Genomic DNA, 18,631 nt, shown 5'->3' with positions numbered 1-18,631 from the left:
TGAGACGAACCTTTCAAGCACGCTATTCATAGCTAGCCGGAGGAGTTCCGAGGAGGTCTGGGTCTTCCCTGATTAGTCAACTCCGTACGAGAAAAACTCCCTGAATCATTGATGGTTCATTATCGAATGATTAGCTCGCGATTCCTATGCCGCTGATGAGTGGACGGAGCTCCTGGCGCGTCGATCGCAAGCGCCCATTTCTCGACTTTTGGAGATATTGATGGAGTGGGAAGACCTGAACAAACTTTGTCGAGTTGTTCTGCCCTTGGGTGCGGGTTGGACTTGGAGCTGTCCCTCGGCGAGACTTGCTTGTAGCGTCTTCATGGATAATGCGCATGCTCCAGGCATTCACTCTTCTGCTCTGCTCACAGCCTTGCCTCGCGCTATGAATAACGCGAGGAAAGACAATGAGCAGAGCAGAAGATTCTCCACGGAGGAGTTTCATCAATCGCGCACACGCTCTATATTAGACCCAACGTGAACAGTACTTGCACGGTCTTCCTTTGATTGGTCTACCTTCAAGGGGATACCGAAGCACCCTGGTGTGCTTCTCAGGTTCGTTCGTCCTTCGAGCCACATCATGAATCATGATTCCATCGTTGTTTCAAGCCGCTGGCGATGGGTTTTCTTCTTCTTTTGACTTATGGTGACATCCGAGTCGCTGAGATGAATTGTGCGTACTGTTGTTTCCTATGCTCGTAGAAATATCGATGCACTCAACAGCAAAACTCTCGACTCGAGGCTAAAAACAAATCAAGTGGTACCAGTCGTATCGAATATTGTCGTCTCAACGAAGATGTAATTGTCAACACGAGTGGTACCACTTACACTACCAGGCCATATGCATTTCAACAACTTCCATCAACTCGAACATCGATACAACAGCACTGACATATCAATACCAAACAAGACATCAGTATCTGATCGTCAGTCGCGATGTCCATCGATGCATCAAACATCCAGGATAAGAACAACCAACAAAAAACCAACCAGACACGCCCAGGCTCAGCACCGCCAAGACTATAATCCATAACCCGCGCTCGCACGTCAATCGATCTTTCGGACTCGTGCTCGCCAGATGGCGTTAGAACTGCCCCAGGTGATCATCACCCCCCTTGTCAGGTGGGCGAGGACGTACGTACCATCATGAATGTTCAAATCACGCCCTGGGCCTGAGATGGGCGTATATAAGGGCCTGCTTGCGCGTCTCGCCATCTATCAGTTTCATTACTGTCGCTCGCTGTTGAGTGCTCTTGATGTATTCTGTATTCTATTCCCCGCTTCCCAGACGTCACGATTCTCCCTAGAGTCTACACTCTGATCAGTCACTGGTGCGCATGCTCTACAACACTCCGACCTCACCACACAAGACACATAAAACCCCTTTTATTGATATGGATACGACGCAGATAATGCCAGTAGATACGACGATAAATAGATACTCTGACACTAGACTTGGCTTTGGCTTTGGATTCGAGGAAGATCTTGGTACATTTTTTCGGTGGAGGAAGGGGTGGGTAAAATGGTAGGTGGAATGATGCGCTTGAAGTAGAATAGAGGAAAGAGGAGGGTAAGTGGGTTCGTGGACGGAGAATCATGAATGGAGGGCGGAAGAATAAAAAAAAATGGTTGGTGGATGGATGAAAAGTGAAAGTGGCGTGAAGGAACTAAATCGACGGACGGGAGGGCTTCCATGGGAATGTTGGATGGAGGAAGTGGAATAGTGGGTGGCGGACAGGCACTAATCTCGATGTGGGGTTCAACCCTGGTGTTGCATTGCAGATACCAACAAACAGCGTCAAATCATCGGGCCGCCCTGCCGCGATTGCGCGATATGGGGTGGGTAAGTTTCTTCGGGTGGGTAAAGCTAAAAGCACTGTTCACATCTTGAGGGGTAAACATTCCGTGAGACCCCTACGCTCGTATGAAGTTGTGGCGCGCGGGTAGTGGAGCTTGAAGTGGCGGGTGAACTTGAAGAGTGGAAGCGTTATGATGTAGTCAAGAACGACGAAAAGACCCAATAAGGAGGAATAACACAGGAAACCAAGGCAAGGCTATGAATGATACAGTGTGCATGGAGGCTGGTGATAAGAGAGAGAAAGAGCAGGAAAAGACACATGGAAGAAAAGCGTGCAGGCATGAAGGACGTGAGCATGAGCATGATGAAGCGGATGTGCCAGAGCGGACGAATCCGGATCTGTAGGGGGTGGCTGCGATGTCGCCAGCTGAAACCAATTCCAATTCCAATTTCCGTAAGCAACGGAAGATATGAATCAAAGTCATATCTCCATATCGCGCTCCTCCCCACTAACCACATCGCCCTCGCGGATTTTTGCACCACTAGCGTCCTCTTTCCGCGCACGCAAACGTCCCCGACCACGTTCCTCATCCTCACCCCGATCCTCGATATCCATCTCCCACTTCCTCTCGGCTTCCCATGAAGACTGTGGCAGGGACGTTTGTGAGGATGCGAGGGAAAGTCTGGATGAATCTGCGGAGTTCGAGTTGGAGGCAGATCGGGAGGAGGGAAGCGGGGGTCCCTCGGATTGCTGCCAGTTCACGCTCGAGGGCGCGGTTGCGCTCTTCGAGATCACGTCCGCGTGAAGCTTGTACACTTACAAGCTGTTGGAGATAACGGATGTATTCCACAGACTGGGGATGTGAAGTCAGTAATAGAACGACTTTCAGGTGAATCAACACGAGGAAAAGGTGCATATATGCAGGAAACGCTTGCACGTATTTGACAAATGAGCGAATACAGTGCAGCAAAGCGCATATATGGCGCATATAGGCAATGCAAAGCGCCGTCCAATCAATAAAACATGGGAAAGGGTACCCACCTTCCTCAAGATCATTCCCTTGTTCGCCTTAATCATCTGCGGCTCAGAGCCGTTTGCGGTAGTGATCCCATTGGTGGGGATACCGCCATTCACGCCACCATTTGCGTTACCCCGGCCTGTTCAGGACGAACATCAGGATCTGCCTTGCACAGCACGCAAAAGACGCACCATCATCTCCATCTTCGCTTGGATCCTTTTTCACAGCACTCCCATTAACAGGAGTGCTGGGTACCTCATTTTCAGGGACATCAGGGAGACCCTCGTCAGAGTTTGCTGCGTCTGGGAGGAGGGGAAGTGAGAATAGATCGTTATTTTCGCCTGGCGAAGTAGCACTGAGGATGGTAGGTGATGTTGGAGGAATAAGTGGCGCTGTGACGATGGATTAGATAATTGGAAAAGATCCGGGGATCGGATTAAAAATCGGGAATAAACGGTTTCCCGAGGAGAGGAAAATAGGAAAGAGAGGGTCCGAGGACCTCAGGGAAAAGTAAATGAATACCCACCATCACATTCAAACAGCACCCCTGGAATCAACCCTGCTAGTTCTCCAATTCTTTCGTTGATGTTGTCTCTCCGTCTTCTCTCGACAGCATTGTGACTCTCCCTCCTTCTTCGTCTCTTTTCTGATAGACCATCACCATCAGAATGCTTTCCTTTGGCAGTTGTAGGTGCAGGGGTAGTACTGCTCCCAAGCATGCCCAAAGTAGACACTTCACTCGGACTGATTCCCATGCTGGGAGTTCCGGTACGGCCAAAGCTACCATAATTTACAGCCACATTATTTTGCGAAGCATATGAACCGGTTTGAGGAGCGTATGAAGCGGTTGCCGCATTATATCCCTGGAAGCCACCAAAGGAATGAGAGAGACTGTCGGGTGTGGGAAGCGAGTATTCGCCTTGACCGGGAACGAAGAAGCCACCCATTGTCGAACCACCACCACGACCTGGGATAACTATAGCATGAGGTCTGGCGGGAGGGGGCGGGGAAGTGCCTGATACATGGGAGCTAATGCTATTGGCGCGGCGATCGCGGCGCGATGTTCGGGTGGGGCCGAGGCTTGGGGCGCGTGAACGGCTACGACTGCGTGAGTTGGGGTTGTGCGGGGATGGGGTGTGGCGGTATGTGAAATGTGAAGGTGGATCTGGGTGTGGTTCGTAACGCATGCTGCTGTTTAAAGCAGGAAGGGTGCTGTTGAAATGGGCATGGGTGTGTACTGGGAGATCGTTGGTGTGTTGTTGTTGGCTGTTTGGATAGATATCTGTTGATGATGGAGGTCGGTAGTGGGTTGCAGGAGCGCTGATATCAAAAATGTTGTGGCGGTATGGGTCTGCATCGTATGTGCTACGCTCATGTGATGGATGGTGAGGGTGTGAGTCGATGAGAGTTGCGAGATCGTCTGTGAATTCGATTGCACTTGGTGTTGGATGAGAGTGGGCTTGAGCAGCACTTGGGAATTTGCGAAATGAGTCAGGGAGGAAAGATAGATTTGGTGGCATGAAAAGATTGTTATTGATTGTGGGGGATGTTGGAGGTGGTGAGGTGGGTGTGTCTGACGGTGAGGAAGCAGTGTGTGGAGGAGAAGGAAGCTGAAAACCTTCTTGTCTTACGACGGTAGTATAGGACATGGGGATACAAAGTGGAGGAATTCGATGGTGTTCCGGCTAATAACTTCACTTTATTATCACTCATCTCAATTTACTATTATTCTCGGTCAATCCGGGGTCTCGGTCCGAGTATGGGAACCCCACTTCAGGCACAAATACCTTTTTATAAACAAATAAATCAAAACAATTACTATTACATCATTCACCTCAATTCTATCATTAGCTCAATTCTCTCTCAGGCCGTCCTCCCACTACTACCCCCGATCCCTCGTAGCCTCGGCACCGCGATATCCTCTCCTCCCCACCGTCCAAAAAATCTGTCATATCTTCTCCCGCGACTGTCCACGATCACCGCAAGCTTTCACTCTGACATGCAAATCATTAAGATTCCTTGACGCACGACGTGCAATCATCATCCATCCTCACACTTTTAAGTTTACATCTACCGACTTGTCAATCTCCGCGATGGCCCCCGCTATTTCACTTGACAGAACACAAAGCCAAATTTCGCAACCGCATCCGATTCTTGACAACTCCTCGCACAGCCAAGCTCAAACATACCATACAGAACAGTCACCACATGAAGCGTGTTTTTTGCTCCATCAACCGTCCTTGATCACCCTAGAATCACCTATTTTCTAGATCAAAAATCGCCTATTGGCGCACGTCTACTACCGGTACGGAGCTAAATCAGTCTTACGTGCGAGCGCGATGCCACCTATACAACAAGTTCCTCACCCTCAATCTGATCGAAACGTCGGATAGAACCACAAGCTACCAGATCAGGAAACAACAGCTATTCAGATCAACAGTACACCTATGATACCGGGAGCAAGATAGAGGAGGCAGGCACATCATCATCTCCTTCGGAATTCTTCTCTCCTCTACCGCGACGCATTCAGACCGCCCCGGGACGCCGTTGCCAGCTTCATTTCACTGGCCGATTGTAATCGAGCATACACCACTGGATTCTTTTTAATCAACCTAACCTGCTCTGTACTCCCAGGCGCGGCTCGGCGTAGCCGCCGCATACTTTAACTTTCTTTTTTTATGGTATCGGATTTTATTTCTTCTGGGTTCTGAACTCTATGCTGCATTAACCTACTCTAGAAGCTCTGTCGTAATATATTATCACACGCATACTAGACTCCATCGTCATGGATGACGACAGGGGTGAGAGATGGCATAGGCGTCGAGAAATTTTGGGTAGGCGTGGTGTCGGCGGTGGTGATGTCTGCCTTCTATCTATGACTCAAGCGATAATTCATATCATATCTCCAAAAAGTTAGTACAGCTCAGTCAGACCCTTGCATATGGCAGCATCATTCCCGCCCACAATTATGAAAGCCGCCAACTCCTTATTGACCGGTATACGTCCTAGATAAGCTGCAAACGGAAAGCCGCTGGATGTTACATACACACTCCGATGATGGCGCATGTGTAGCACAAGGAGGATCCAAGAGATCAATGTTAAAAGTGTAGAGGTACCGTAATGTCATGATGAACCGGAGGCAATGTCAGAGAGCAGCGCAGTGCAATATGGAGCCGTCCCGCGCAAGGTTTCGCATTTGGGATGCTATCTGAAACAGCCAGCGCCAGCGCCCAGCACACCAACCAATAGGAACACAGAGAACCAACACAGCCCACCCGTAAGCATCCCAACGGTATTGGCGAAACAAGAATAGTAGGCGGCAGCTTCGAAAACGGGCATCAAGTCGACTGAAAGCGGGCATCACCTCAACGAACGGTAGAAGCGGAGGAATAGGCGGGCGTATGCAGGAAAAAAAAGGCGCGGAAATTGCCGTCTGTAGGGAATGCACCTACATTAGAAACGAACATAAAAGCGAAAAGGCGATGAAGATAGATATGATATGACAGGGCGGGCCAACGATATTCCACCACCCGGTGCGCACAGTGCGGTACATTGTTAGTAATAGTAACGCCTCCACAAGCGGGCCACCCGGACCGGCAATGTGTAGGATTTCGAAGGAAACTCATTGTATTGAGGCGGGAGAAGGTATGGCAGATGTGAGATTATGTTGCGTAGAGGTATCGACGGGACTGGGAAAATCTTGGCGCACTGATAATGATAATGATTAGCTTATGATATCGGGATTCGCTGAGTGGTCTAGGCGCGTCGCACGTCTGTGCCGGGATTTTCAATGACGATGGAATGGGCGGTGGGTGCCCCCGCGGGCGTAAGTTTATCCTAAGATTAGATGTGATGAGATTGCGGAAGCGTAGACGTAGGTGATAAGATCGGACGCGCCTTTGTCTTATCATGGTTCCAAATCAGCGTACAATGTTATGGCGGTGGACGATTATTTCATCCTTAGCATATCACCATCGCTGAAATGATCAGTAGACGCTCGCGGACTAGTGTTAAGCCAACCGACACGCTTTTGGTAATTGTCAGTCATGAAAGAACACCCTTCGACTGACAGATCATGGAAGAATGAACAGAAGAATAGGCACCAAGAATACAAGGCAATGATGAAAAGCATCAGTCCTTAGGAGGCTCCAATTCCCACCTCCGCCATAAAATAGAAAATATAACATACCCAAAAATGACCCACATATCTCAGGCATTCAGTTTCCCTTGCGACGGAGGCTAAAGAAATAGATAGTCGCACCGCCAATATGCAACAACATCGAAAGGCTTGATTCCACGAGGCACAATCTTCCTCGACGATGGTTACTGCTGGTTACTGGCGAAGGTTGACATTGCTTGACAAGTAAGAAATCCGACTCGGACTCGGATAACATGCGAAACTTACAAAGACACTCGCCAAAGTATACGACCCTGAAAACGTGCTGAAGGAGCTAATCCGGTTTAATGAAAAAGAACCCACTCCATAGATGCCAGCCAAGCTAGGGGGAAGGTGAAACTTGGGATTACCAGAAAGCGCCACCGCGGATCGCGGAAGGTATTGCCCGATTAAAGCCGACGGACCGAGAGATAATGTAGGAGCATAGTTGAACCATGGAAGCATACATAAGAGCACGATAAAGTCATTAACAGGGGCCCTACGAGGCGAGATGAGTTGGCGGGAATACAGAGCGGCAATTAATCGGAGACAATCACTGTGAATACGGCGAGGGAATTCATCAGTTGTAGAACACCACCGCGGACAACAGGGGCTTTTCACCGGCAGAAGGACGGAGTAGTTGCAGCAAATACTTGGTGTGTTCAGGGGTTCGGCCGGCGTCAGGAAAACAAAACCGGCAAGGTAAAGAAGTTGTTGGGGGTTGACAGAACAGCATGGCGCACGACACCGTGAGAACCGACTGCATGCTGTCGACCGCATCAGTGTTCTGAAGATCTGGGGCTGGGCCAGTACGGATTCGCACGACGAGAAGCAAGAGATCCCTTGAAGCAGATTGACCGGCCCGTATGTCGCGCCGCCTTCTGCAGATTCGAAGACGAGCTTGCTTCGCAAAGTATGGGCTGACTAAATCATAGTTCAATGAACATATGCATTCGCAAATGCCAATCTGAAAACTAGAACACTAACCAATCCGAGCGAGCGGTGGAGCACAGTTCCAGGAATAGGGTCGAATATTCGGTCCTTGGTACCGGTGGTGTACTGTTCGTAACTGCTGCGAATAGGACGGATCCTGGATGAGGGGCAAAAATAACACTGGCTGATTAGATGAAATGTATCGAGTCAATCGTCCAAACAATCGATGTGGAGAAGGTAGCTGGTACGTGGCGTATTGCAGTGCGTTCCGTAGCATGGGTAGTGCACTTCTGGAGGAGCACGCTCAGCGGCCGTGTTGGGGCAAGTATCTGCAAGATAGGTAACATTTCGGTTGTGAGTGATACTCCACAGGACGATATAACGGTACGCGATGCTTCCGTCAATATCTTGAACCAAACATTCGTTTAGAAACGAACGTTTGCGCAAAGATGACGAATGCCCCTGACAAGAAGTTGTAACTCACCTAGGATTATCCGAGGAACCACCGCCGGCTAGTATATGGTTGCCGTGTGTCCCATGCATAAAGGTGGCTTGAGGCACTAGCATCGCTCACATATCGCACCCCCCACTGAACTTGGATAACCGAAATGTCAGAGCATCCTCTAGAGAAGATAACTCCAAGGCAAGACGTTATCATGGACCGCTGGCTTCCATCTAATCCATTCTACAGTGCCATTACGGCAATCAGCGCGAACCAAGTGCGCAGCTCAGTTGGGGTTTGAAAATCCAAAGACGTAAATCCAACAACGGGCGCAACGTATGGTCCGACGCAGATGACATGTACTCCGCTTTCTGGAAGTATACTGTCGAACCGGGCCAGACCAATTGAGATCTCTTGACAACGGGCCACAAAGCCATATGAATTTGACAGCATTCTTCCAGTCCTGTGTTGACGGCCCGAACTTGATGGTTGAAGCACAAAATGTCGACTTGTGGCCAACTATGGAGGGATTGGTCAACACCGCACTTCGCGCGCAAGGTTACTCATGCGTACCGACGAGCGTCCCTTTTCTCATATTCATACTCCTTTCTTCATCTCCCGGTGTTTCGCCATATTAACGAGGTTACCATAACCCGCTTCAGTAAGTTTATCTTGAGCTGGCCAGCATCCAAGTCGAACAGTTGCATTGCAAAGATCGTCAGAAGTGGCACTAGAGTCTAGACGAGTATTTTTTTGGTGGTGGCTAGGTTAACCCAAAGGAGAAAGAGGCGATAAAGCCGAAAATGGAGCGTGTCGCACTTGTTTGACATGATGACAAGGGTGCGGAATATGAAACGGACCTACTGTGTTTTGAAAGAACTGGGTCGTTCGAAGCATGTCAAACCAGCAGGTTCCGGGAGAGAACTGGCGCAGAGATGCCAATCGGAGACATCGCTGTAGAATCCGAGAGAGAGACGCTGAGAATGCAGTCGTCCTATAGAACGGTCTATTCGAAAGAGTAGATCCATATGCAGGCATGGATGCGGGGTAATGGGTTTGATGCGGCGACTAACGGACCGCAAGTAGTGCTAGTGATGTGTAACCTTGTTTTTGTTCAGCCCAGCGACCTTGGCAACAAATTTTTGGACGTCGTAAGTGCGATCAAACCTGCGACCCCGAAGACTCTGGGGAATTGGAAATCAACTAAGACCTCCACCAAACTCACTAGCTGACACATTTTCCTCCATCATCGCAGTATTCGAGAACCACAGATTGCACGCAAGGTTGAGTTTCTGGTAGAGTATACCGTCTCACACGATGGGATTGGTCCAATGAACTCCAGGCCCCGTGAATATAGCTGGATCGGTAGGAGCGTGTGACGTTGGATGTCGTTCTCAGGCGTCTAAATGAACTTCGGCTGCTGAATACATAGGCCGGCGAGCACAGGCAGTTCGATGTCGCGGTGGAGACGACGGAAGGCAGAAGAGATAGTAGTGTCGACAGTCTAGTCGACTACTTATAGCTTATTAACCTGACAACGCCTCCCTGATCAAGCCCGACAAAGGCTATCTCAACGTACCACCTGACATGATCATCGACCGTTAGTGGCAAATCAGCTGGTTCGCTTCTAGCCTCAGCGAGTAGTATCTGGTGACGGCGCTCTGTCATGTAGGCGTACTTGTCGGGTAAAAAGCTTCAACCAAGAAGCCACGATCGACGTACGAACGTGGTCATCTGCCGAGAATTTGTCCATAAACAGGTCACCTGCTTCACAAAATAGTACTCATCTGACTATCTGCCGATTGTCACATCAACCAGGAAGTTTGGATTACGGTTGGAGTCTGTGCGTAATGCGGTCGTCGAGGTAACCTGTTTTGTGTTCATCTATTGTCCTCACTGTATGTTTAGTGATCGTTCTAGGTACTTATCGGCGTCATCTCCCAATCTCTATGGGCCCCATGAACGAACCAAACGCAATGGGGACAGCTCACCGGCCTCCCGATCAGCGGTGATAACCACAAGAAGCACAGCAGATTCCAAATATACACTTGAAGCTGTGACGCGGTTCATTCGCGCCAGAAATCTTAAGTGATTATGATTCCGTGGCTGGCAGGCAAAGTGGGTTTGTGAAAAGATGTGAGTTTCCGTTTTCCATCAAGGGTTTGATCGGTTCTAAGAAATTGTGAAGGGTGTCGTTAATGAAACATTTGATGCCTGTCCTGCATTCTTCAACGGGATGCACCATAAATGACGTCGCATCTGATAAGCTAGCGCTCACCCTTCACTTGTACAGATATCGTGATATGGAGCAGGCAGTGTTCTTCCATAGTCTAATCGGGACCTTGTGAGAGCAGCCACTGGTATTCTTGTAGTAACATTCCTCGATCAAGCAGTCTCCAAACGCCACCTCCCAAACGCTCTCTATGACTCCAATTTGTCACTCCACGGCCTGGCCCCTCTCCGTCATGTCTAATCCCTGCACCTGCTTCTGCTGCGTAATCTTTGCCATCCTCAAGTCATATGCAAAGGTGAGCAGGTAAAAGGTGTACCCGAATCCAATGATCCACTCGATGACTCCTCCGACATTTGGAGCGTAATATAGCGTGATGCCAAAGGCGATAGCTAAAACAATGAGGATGCTTCCAATGACGGCTTTCACCAAGTATGCGCGCCGAAGCTTTGTTACGTCTGGATGATTATGAGCTAACCAGCTGTACTCCAGCACGGTGAAAATCACGGAGAGAATGACACCGAGGGCGAAGATGAGTAGGAAGAAGCGGTGGGCGGTGCTGTAATGTTTTGTGTCAAAGCCGGACAGGAAAATGAGGCCCCACATTCCGATGAATGATCCTAGGATGGCAAGAATCTCAAACACGCGCTCTCTTTTGCGCATGGAGGGATGGAGCCTGCCTCTGTGCCGTAAAAGGCGTTCGAACATGAGAGAAAGCATGAAGCCTATGCCAGTAATGCAACAGCTAACGACGAATAGTGGTTTGAGGAAAGACGCGCCAATGTCTGAGATGTATGCGACCTGTCCTTCTTGAGAGACGTATTGGGGACGTCCAGATATAATCCAGGTAAGAAGCATGGCAAGTAGGGTTGCAAACCAAAAGAATGCAGTGAATAGTGGCACACAAACGAACAGCCGATGGCTCTGCGTCGAAAGGTGTAAACCGAACATCGTAGTTGGTACTCTGACTGACAGAAAGACAGTCGCAAGGAGGGAAAATGAGTTTGGAGTTGAGGTGCGGAGTGGAGCTGTTTGGGAGCCAAATAGGAGCCATGCTAGATTCGTCTTGGACCGAACTCGAATGTTGTCATCATGATCGGTTTTGATAGCTCAAATGGCTTCACATGGGCTGGGCAGCTTGCCGTTGATGTAAGTGCTATAGGAATTTTTCACGTCCTTAATGTACATCTTCCGCCACGCCTGTCAGTCTTTCTACCCAAAAAAATATAGGATATAGAACAAGACGCACCTTTCCACTGTCCTCCCAGATTTCTGCCCGTTGTCTGCTTAGTACTTTTGAGTCAAATAACGATTTCATTCTGTTGGGACTGTCTTTGAGCTTGTCTGGCACCCGGTCTTTACGCTTTGGCCACTAGTACTGTGAAGGAAGATGCATTTTGGAATAAAAGTGCCATTGAGATTATAGAGGCAGAGAGACGGATATGGCGGGTGTATATGCGGGGAGGAGAATGGTTGATGGGTGACATAGCGTTTGAGGGTTGGTCGCAAACGCCGCCCGGTGCTGAGACAGATGACTGCAGCTGTCGGTAGCGAACATATAGATGGACCTAGTCACCCCTTCGCAGACCAAATATACGTGAATTTAGAAGGATAGCAAGCTTAAGCTCGCGGTAGAGATTCAGAAGGACAAAATTTAAAGACCAAGTCTTTCACGTCGTGTGCTGGTGAGCCAGTCACGTGATATCAGATATCAACGTGTTCGACGCTTACGTCTTGCCGAACTTTTGAATCATCCTCGATTAACGTTGACTAGGAACGTCGAGGCGCGGAACCTTCTATTGATATTTGACTCCATTATGATGCAAATCGAAAAAGTCTCAACGCACCCGGAACTGCCTTCTGTCGCTCCCCGGAGCAGCGAACAATTTGCCCAAAATATTTGGGATGACTCTAGTATACGAGGCTGATTGACCAATGGTTTGAGACCATGCGGTACTTTATCATTAACTCAAGCATGCTCCTATCTGACCAAAAACAGTTCGTTCTATTTCATCAGCTAACGGGTCGTCGTTTGATTGGGCCAGCGCATTATCTTTTTGACTTTGCCCACAGTGTCTATACTCACGTCCAGTGGTATACAGACATGGCTTCAGAGAACCTTCATGCAATCTCCGCTGACTGGCTCAAAAGACTAGAGCTCGCATCGTCCACCGGAGATGTTATGTCATTTGTGAGTCATTTCCATTCGGACGGATGGTTGAGAGGTCAGTGCAAGTTGTCCAAGCAACTCAGGCATTAATAAATACTCTCAGATCTTCTATGTATGTCTTGGAATTTCAGGGCACTATCAGGACCCGAAAAAATACACGAATTTCTCTCGGAGGTCGTTGATGGAAAGTCACGACTTGACAATTCTGGTCTTTGTGACTTCAAGCTAGACGATCACACCGTCAATTCGCCTTCGCCATTTAAATTCCCAGGTCCGCAGGGCATTGAAGGAGTACAAGGTGCTTTCAGCTTTAGCATTACGAACCCAGCTGCACTCGGGCGAGGATTTTTCCGTCTGACTCCAGACGTCGACGGAACATGGAGGGCTTTAACTCTTTTCACAAATATGCAGGACCTCGTCGGATACGAAGAGTCTTCCGAAGGCCAGCACGGTATATGTGAGGGTCAAAAAATGACTTCGGAGGAGTTTGTCGACGCAAAATTGCGTGCTATAGAGGCAGACCCCACCGTTTTGATCAGTATGCTAATTCTCTTAATAATCCTGCCGACCTGACGAGTCATGAAAAGTTGGTGGTGGACAATCCGGCCTTACCTGCGCAGCACGACTGGGTCGGTTGGGGATCCGTGCGCTCGTGATCGAGAAAACTGCGCGCGTCGGAGACTCCTGGCGACAGCGGTATGTGCAAACACAGCGATGCTATCTTTCTGTGTTATTAAATATATGCGAATCCCAGGTACCCTAATCTTACGCTGCATACTCCCGCATATATGAGCTCCAGTGTGTTATATCATTTTTCTACGAGAGGCTCTGGGCTAATTTATACACAGTACTGTATAGCCCCTATCCGTATGTGCCTTGCGCAGTTCACAGGTATCGCATATCTCAATAATGCTAGGACAAACTTCCCCAAGTACATTCCTATGGGGAAACTTGCTGATTTCCTGGAGTCGTATGCTGCTAATCAGGAATTATGTATCTGGCTGTCGAGTATCGTCGCCTCAACTCCGATATATGACTCATCATCGGCAAGATGGACTGTCGAAATACAGCGTGGAGACCAAAAAGTTATCCTCCACCCAAAGCACCTAGTACTTGCGACAGGAGGCGGGACCCCTCACATTCCTACTTGGAATGGAATGGACGAATTCCAAGGAACGTTGTATCATTCCGACTTCCATCAAGATGCGGAGCAGTTCCGAGGCAAACGCGTTGTCGTTGTGGGCGCAGTAGGTCATATGTGTCCATTTCATACTTGCGCGTGTACTCACGAGACCGTTAGGGCAACGCTAGTGGAGATATATGTCAAGATTTTGTCGCACATGGTGCTGCTGAGGTGCGTGTATGGATTGGATATATGAAAGTCATGATTTCACGAGGGAGAAAAGGTGACAATGATCCAAAGAAGTGCCACATGCGTTGTATCGATTACTACCGCAGAACAAACCTACTTCAAGGTGCCTTTCCCAGAAAGCAACCCTATCGAGGAACTGGATTTCCGCATGAATTCAATGCCTCGGGCCTTTCTCCTGCAACTGAACAAATCAGGTGGGACACAACACGTGAAGATGTTCGACGAGGAACTCCACGAAGGTTTGCGCAAGGCTGGGTTCAACTTGACTTGGGAACTTGAGCCTGGTAGTGGCGAGGTTGGGCTGGATGGCTTTGTGTTAACCCGTTTGGGAGCAGGAATCAGTGCGTTTGGATCTGTTCTTGTCACGAGTGACATTTCTAACAACATACAGTGATTGATATTGGTTGTGGTAAGCTAATCGTCGAAGGTAAAATCAAGGTCCGTATGACGTATCCATCGTCGAGGGCCTTGTGACAGTTGCGACCTGCGTGCACTAGATAAAGCAAGGCCAAGACATCAGTCACTTCAACAAAGACGGGGTCGTGTTTAATGACGGCTCTAAGCTCTCAGCAGATGTTATCGTCCTGGCGTATGGTCTGACTTGTAGTTTCTTGTCTATCTTTCTCACATGTGTTGCAGTACAGGCAATGAATCCGTCTCGAAGGCTGCCAGAGCTTTTCTTGGTGACAAGATTACCGAGCAGCTTTCATCCAAGATGTGGGGACTCGATTCAGAGGGAGAACTCTATCAGACATATAGACCCTCTGGACATCCGGGACTTTGGTTCGCTATCGGTCCATTTGTAATCACACGTTTCTTCAGTAAGCACCTGGTGAGCTACCTTCCTGTGTCGGGCTATATAGCTTTTGATGAATGTGGTGATACAGGGTCTTCAGATCTTGGCACGAGAGCTCGGTATAGCATGACAAAAGGGGTGTTGTCGTTATACATAATATACTCCAGGCCAGAATCACAGATACTGAGAACACTGCGAAGACCTGCACCCAGAGTCCAGACCGGCTGTAACTCGCACATTCACATTCGTGGGAGCCAATACCCGGATGCGCTTACAATGTCCACGCAGCAATTTAGCGCTGGCCCATTCAAGGCACGAAGATGACGCCGAGGTGAGTTTACACGTACTAGTAAGTTTGGCACAGCAACTCGTCGATGGTCGATCTCTCCTTCATCCACTGCATCGGCAAGCACTGGGAAGTCGTGTCGCGTCTCCGAGTCCTCTTTCTGTTTTCGTTTGTACTGATGTCGCCATACGTGACCGCATCATGATCCGTATACAAATGATTAAAGAATATACCACTTACACGGGCATACGCGTAAACTGTGACATTGACGGGTCGGTGTGTACCCGTACCCGTGGAGGGTACGGTGTTGGCAGGTGCGGGTATGGTGTCAACTTTCCGACTTTCAGTATTACCCGTGCGGTACTCTAACCTGGTCCCTTGTCCAGATTCCAGCTTATGAAGGGCCGATCCACGTACCGCGCAGCTCGCGAGCCGATGATGAAAGGCATACAAACGTTTCTGAGTTCTTCAACATGTTGAACGCCTATACTTACCAGGTGCGGTTGAGATTGGGGTCTGCTGATAACGATAACTGCATCGGATGATACATCCACATGGACGTACAATTGCTCATGGTGCTTAGCGGATGCGAATGATGCATCAATGGTTATTCTCTGTTTGCATGCTGCTAATCGTTATATATCGATCAAACGACATGATGAGTTTTGCAACATATGTAGCTAGTCACTATATAAGTCACGGTACTGGTGAATGAAATACACCGAAGTTCGATGTCTGCAACTCATGAGTACCGCTGCACCATTTCTTTCACCCAGGTTTTGATTAACACCCACATCGGTCTTCGATAACGTTCCACCAAGCATCAACTCGGACGTAATCTGAATCCAGCCAATTGATAATGGGCGCTTTCAAAACACGCATTCGTCGTTTATGTAAATTGTATGTAAATGTCCTCTGTGCGGATATGACACGGCACCATCCCATCAGTAAACTGGTGAGACTCAGATATTCCCAGCCGAGGTGGTTCTTACCTGTATATTGTGATACAAAGTAATATAAAGTAATGTAAAGTGATGTAAAGCAATATATGGGTCCGAACTGATCCTGAATTGGGGCGATTAGATTGCTTTAGATTGCTTTATATTACTTTGTATCGTAATATACAGGTAAGAAGCATTGGGCTTACAAAATCTGACAATATCAAGTAATATCTAAGTCTCACCGGTTTACTGATGCCATTCTGCGTGTCATACCCCACCTTCCTCGTTCCTTTTGCACCAAGAAAAACCACAAGACTCAACCTCAGCCGTCCTTCCAACTTCATCCATGAATGAATTCAATATTCCTCCTCGGAAAAAACGCTTGCCGGGGTGGCTGAAGAAAAGTCGCTCAGACCCTCATTTGTCAGAAGAGAGAGGAGGCAGGAGGGCAGCCGATGATGTATGTACTTTCGTCTTTACAACTATGCATTGTTTCTAATCATTACAGACATCCCCCCTCCCGCCTTCGAGGAATGGATCTCGTGGACGATCCCCGGGGAAAGTTAGCAAGTTCCTTGCCAAGTTGCCCAACCCCTTCCATCGAAGCGCTCGACAGTCTCCCAACCCTGAAACCACCGCTGGAAGCTCCAGCGCACAAACCCAGGTATGTGTAATCTCAACCCTGTGCATATCCATGTGCGATGATTACTGGCGCAGGATCCCTCATCACTCATCACTCCCACTCCTGAACCGAATATTGAACAGTCTTCAAACTCCGGGATGGCAGAAGTAAGTTCAACCAACGCAGTTTTGAATATCCTTTCGATAATGACCTAACGTAGGTCGATCATCTCGACCCGAAAATTGTGAATGAAAGAATCACCAGTGCCACCAAAGGTCTCGTAGGTATTGGCCTTGTCCCAACAATTATCCAAAACGCTTCTTCGGCACCTGACAACTCCCAACACCTTTCCGATGTGGTCGACACATTGTCCCCGCTTCTTCAACCCTTGAAGGTGTTCAACGCCGTTGCGAACGTGATTGCAGATGTACAGACAACCATCTCTGTTCTGTACGCAGCTAACTTTTTTACGTAGGTACATCCCTACGCGAAGGCGGCATTAAGTATCTTCACTTGCGCGTCCAAGGTGGGCCTTTTAATATCATTACCTTTACAGATTAACGAGGTTTATTGTGACAGATGATTCTCGATCAGGCAAAGCGTGATGATGCTGTTCTTGGTCTCCTCACGAAGATCTCAGACGTCTATGCTTTATTAACGGAACGGGAGGCGCTTGCCAGGATTGCATCCATGCTAGAGATATGTGGAAAGATTGCGCGACAGACACTCGAGTGTGCCGACTTCATCGTCCATTACTCGGACATGAAGAGTTTCTGTGAGTCGTTTCCATCAGTATCGCTCAATTCTCAGTCTCTCTTTACAGGGCAAAGACTTGGCAAGCACGTCTTCAACGAAACAGAGGCCGCAATTGAAAGCCATAACGATGCTCTCGACAATCTCATGCAACAGTTCCGCGATCAAATGACTCTTACCACCGTCGGAGCTGTCCACCGTATCGGTAAGAGTGGCTTTAAGTTCTTTTCGAGCTTTCTCTGAAATTCGATACCAATAATTCAGCTGAGGACCTGGACGTTAGTGGTATGGAATATGTGCCTGGTGCTGGACGGAATACATCCAAGAATTGTCTCCCAGGCACTCGGGAAGACATTCTGTCCGAGGTCAAGTGCTGGATCCGTAGCACGGGAAAAGACGTACCACAGGTCCTATGGTTGTCTGGCACTGCAGGGAAAGGCAAATCAGCCATCGCACATACCATAGCCAACTGGTCTCATGAGCGTGGGGGAATGCGAGCTTGCTTTTGCTTTGACCGCACAAGGGAAGCCGAACGCCGCCACGAAAAGATTTTCACCACAATCGCACGCGACTTTGCCGATTGCGATATTACCATGCGGGAGGCACTAGCGCGTGCGGTTCATGATGACAACGAGCTCAAGCATGCGGTAGACATCTCAAGACAATGGCAGCAGTTAGTCGTAGCACCAATTGGTGAGGCCTCGAAAGACATCACCGCACCTGTATTGATCATTATCAATGCCTTGGACGAGAGTGGGGACCCCAAATCCCAGGAACAAATTCTTCATCTGCTTGCTGGCAACCCCGACACTTCTTCCTCCCCACTATCCCCACTTCCGTCAAACTTCCGTATCATCGTCACTTCCCGTCCGCTCCAAGATATTCGTGACGCCCTGGATGCATCCCATGTCCTCTATGTCTCCATGGATGATGATATCCCAGCTGCGTCTACCGAACATGACATACAGGTTTATATTTCTGACAGGCTGAAAGCTCTGCGTCACACCTTCAATGATGCGCACTTCGAGGCACTCGCCCTGAAAAGTGATGGCCTGTTTGAATGGGCTCGTCTCGCCTGCGAGTATATCAAGGGTACAAACAGAGTTGGCCTGG

At 48.8% G+C, this 18,631-nt stretch overlaps 5 protein-coding genes across 5 annotated transcripts; 2 read left to right on the top strand and 3 right to left on the bottom strand.

The window, feature by feature from the left end:
- Window positions 1-2,043: 2,043 nt before the first annotated feature.
- On the bottom strand, window positions 2,044-4,596 carry DEU56DRAFT_419203 (helix-loop-helix DNA-binding domain-containing protein). The gene is made up of 4 exons (XM_041346136.1): window positions 3,344-4,596; window positions 3,009-3,209; window positions 2,841-2,956; window positions 2,044-2,652 (listed from the first exon to the last, which is right to left on the bottom strand). The coding sequence occupies exons 1-4, from the start codon at window positions 4,464-4,466 to the stop codon at window positions 2,392-2,394; spliced, it is 1,701 nt and encodes a 566-aa protein (XP_041207184.1). The 5' UTR covers window positions 4,467-4,596; the 3' UTR covers window positions 2,044-2,391.
- A 2,172-nt stretch (window positions 4,597-6,768) lies between these two features.
- Window positions 6,769-7,896, bottom strand: DEU56DRAFT_419165 (uncharacterized protein). The gene is made up of 2 exons (XM_041346135.1): window positions 7,223-7,896; window positions 6,769-7,172 (listed from the first exon to the last, which is right to left on the bottom strand). Exons 1-2 carry the CDS (start codon window positions 7,751-7,753, stop codon window positions 7,035-7,037), a joined length of 669 nt encoding a protein of 222 aa, XP_041207183.1. The 5' UTR covers window positions 7,754-7,896; the 3' UTR covers window positions 6,769-7,034.
- A 2,733-nt stretch (window positions 7,897-10,629) lies between these two features.
- Window positions 10,630-11,529, bottom strand: DEU56DRAFT_871945 (Frag1/DRAM/Sfk1 family-domain-containing protein; the record flags this gene model as incomplete). The annotated part of the gene is made up of 2 exons (XM_041355744.1): window positions 10,630-10,728; window positions 10,831-11,529. The coding sequence occupies 2 exons, from the start codon at window positions 11,527-11,529 to the stop codon at window positions 10,630-10,632; spliced, it is 798 nt and encodes a 265-aa protein (XP_041207182.1).
- An 803-nt stretch (window positions 11,530-12,332) lies between these two features.
- On the top strand, window positions 12,333-15,046 carry DEU56DRAFT_888928 (FAD/NAD(P)-binding domain-containing protein; the record flags this gene model as incomplete). Its single annotated transcript, XM_041356255.1, has 11 exons — window positions 12,333-12,531; window positions 12,578-12,803; window positions 12,852-13,286; window positions 13,336-13,444; window positions 13,665-13,995; window positions 14,049-14,102; window positions 14,155-14,461; window positions 14,512-14,558; window positions 14,618-14,709; window positions 14,760-14,952; window positions 15,008-15,046. Exons 2-11 carry the CDS (start codon window positions 12,683-12,685, stop codon window positions 15,044-15,046), a joined length of 1,728 nt encoding a protein of 575 aa, XP_041207181.1. The 5' UTR covers window positions 12,333-12,531; window positions 12,578-12,682.
- Window positions 15,047-16,489: 1,443 nt separating this feature from the next.
- DEU56DRAFT_757138 (uncharacterized protein) lies at window positions 16,490-17,268 on the top strand (the record flags this gene model as incomplete). The annotated part of the gene is made up of 5 exons (XM_041350097.1): window positions 16,490-16,603; window positions 16,652-16,807; window positions 16,861-16,932; window positions 16,986-17,215; window positions 17,241-17,268. 5 exons carry the CDS (start codon window positions 16,490-16,492, stop codon window positions 17,266-17,268), a joined length of 600 nt encoding a protein of 199 aa, XP_041207180.1.
- Between the last annotated feature and the right edge of the window lie 1,363 nt (window positions 17,269-18,631).

The sequence above is a fragment of the Suillus clintonianus genome (assembly GCF_016758775.1).
Source record: "Suillus clintonianus strain FC179 chromosome Unknown DEU56scaffold_48, whole genome shotgun sequence".
Lineage (NCBI taxonomy): Eukaryota > Fungi > Basidiomycota > Agaricomycetes > Boletales > Suillaceae > Suillus > Suillus clintonianus.
Note: the sequence above shows the minus strand (reverse complement) of the source record. Positions and strands in the feature narration are given on the sequence as shown.

What these genes read in the sequence shown, in the direction of transcription:
- DEU56DRAFT_419203 (XM_041346136.1), bottom strand. Translation starts at nt 4,466, where the DNA reads ATGTCCTATACTACCGTCGTAAGACAAGAAGGTTTTCAGCTTCCTTCT. An exon ending in GGTGCTGTTTGAATGTGATG is followed by an intron (nt 3,210 to 3,343) that starts GTGGGTATTCAT and finishes CCATCGTCACAG; the next exon opens with CGCCACTTATTCCTCCAACA. An exon ending in AAGCGAAGATGGAGATGATG is followed by an intron (nt 2,957 to 3,008) that starts GTGCGTCTTTTG and finishes CGTCCTGAACAG; the next exon opens with GCCGGGGTAACGCAAATGGT.
- DEU56DRAFT_419165 (XM_041346135.1), bottom strand. Translation starts at nt 7,753, where the DNA reads ATGCGGTCGACAGCATGCAGTCGGTTCTCACGGTGTCGTGCGCCATGC. An exon ending in ATACTTTGGCGAGTGTCTTT is followed by an intron (nt 7,173 to 7,222) that starts GTAAGTTTCGCA and finishes TTACTTGTCAAG; the next exon opens with CAATGTCAACCTTCGCCAGT.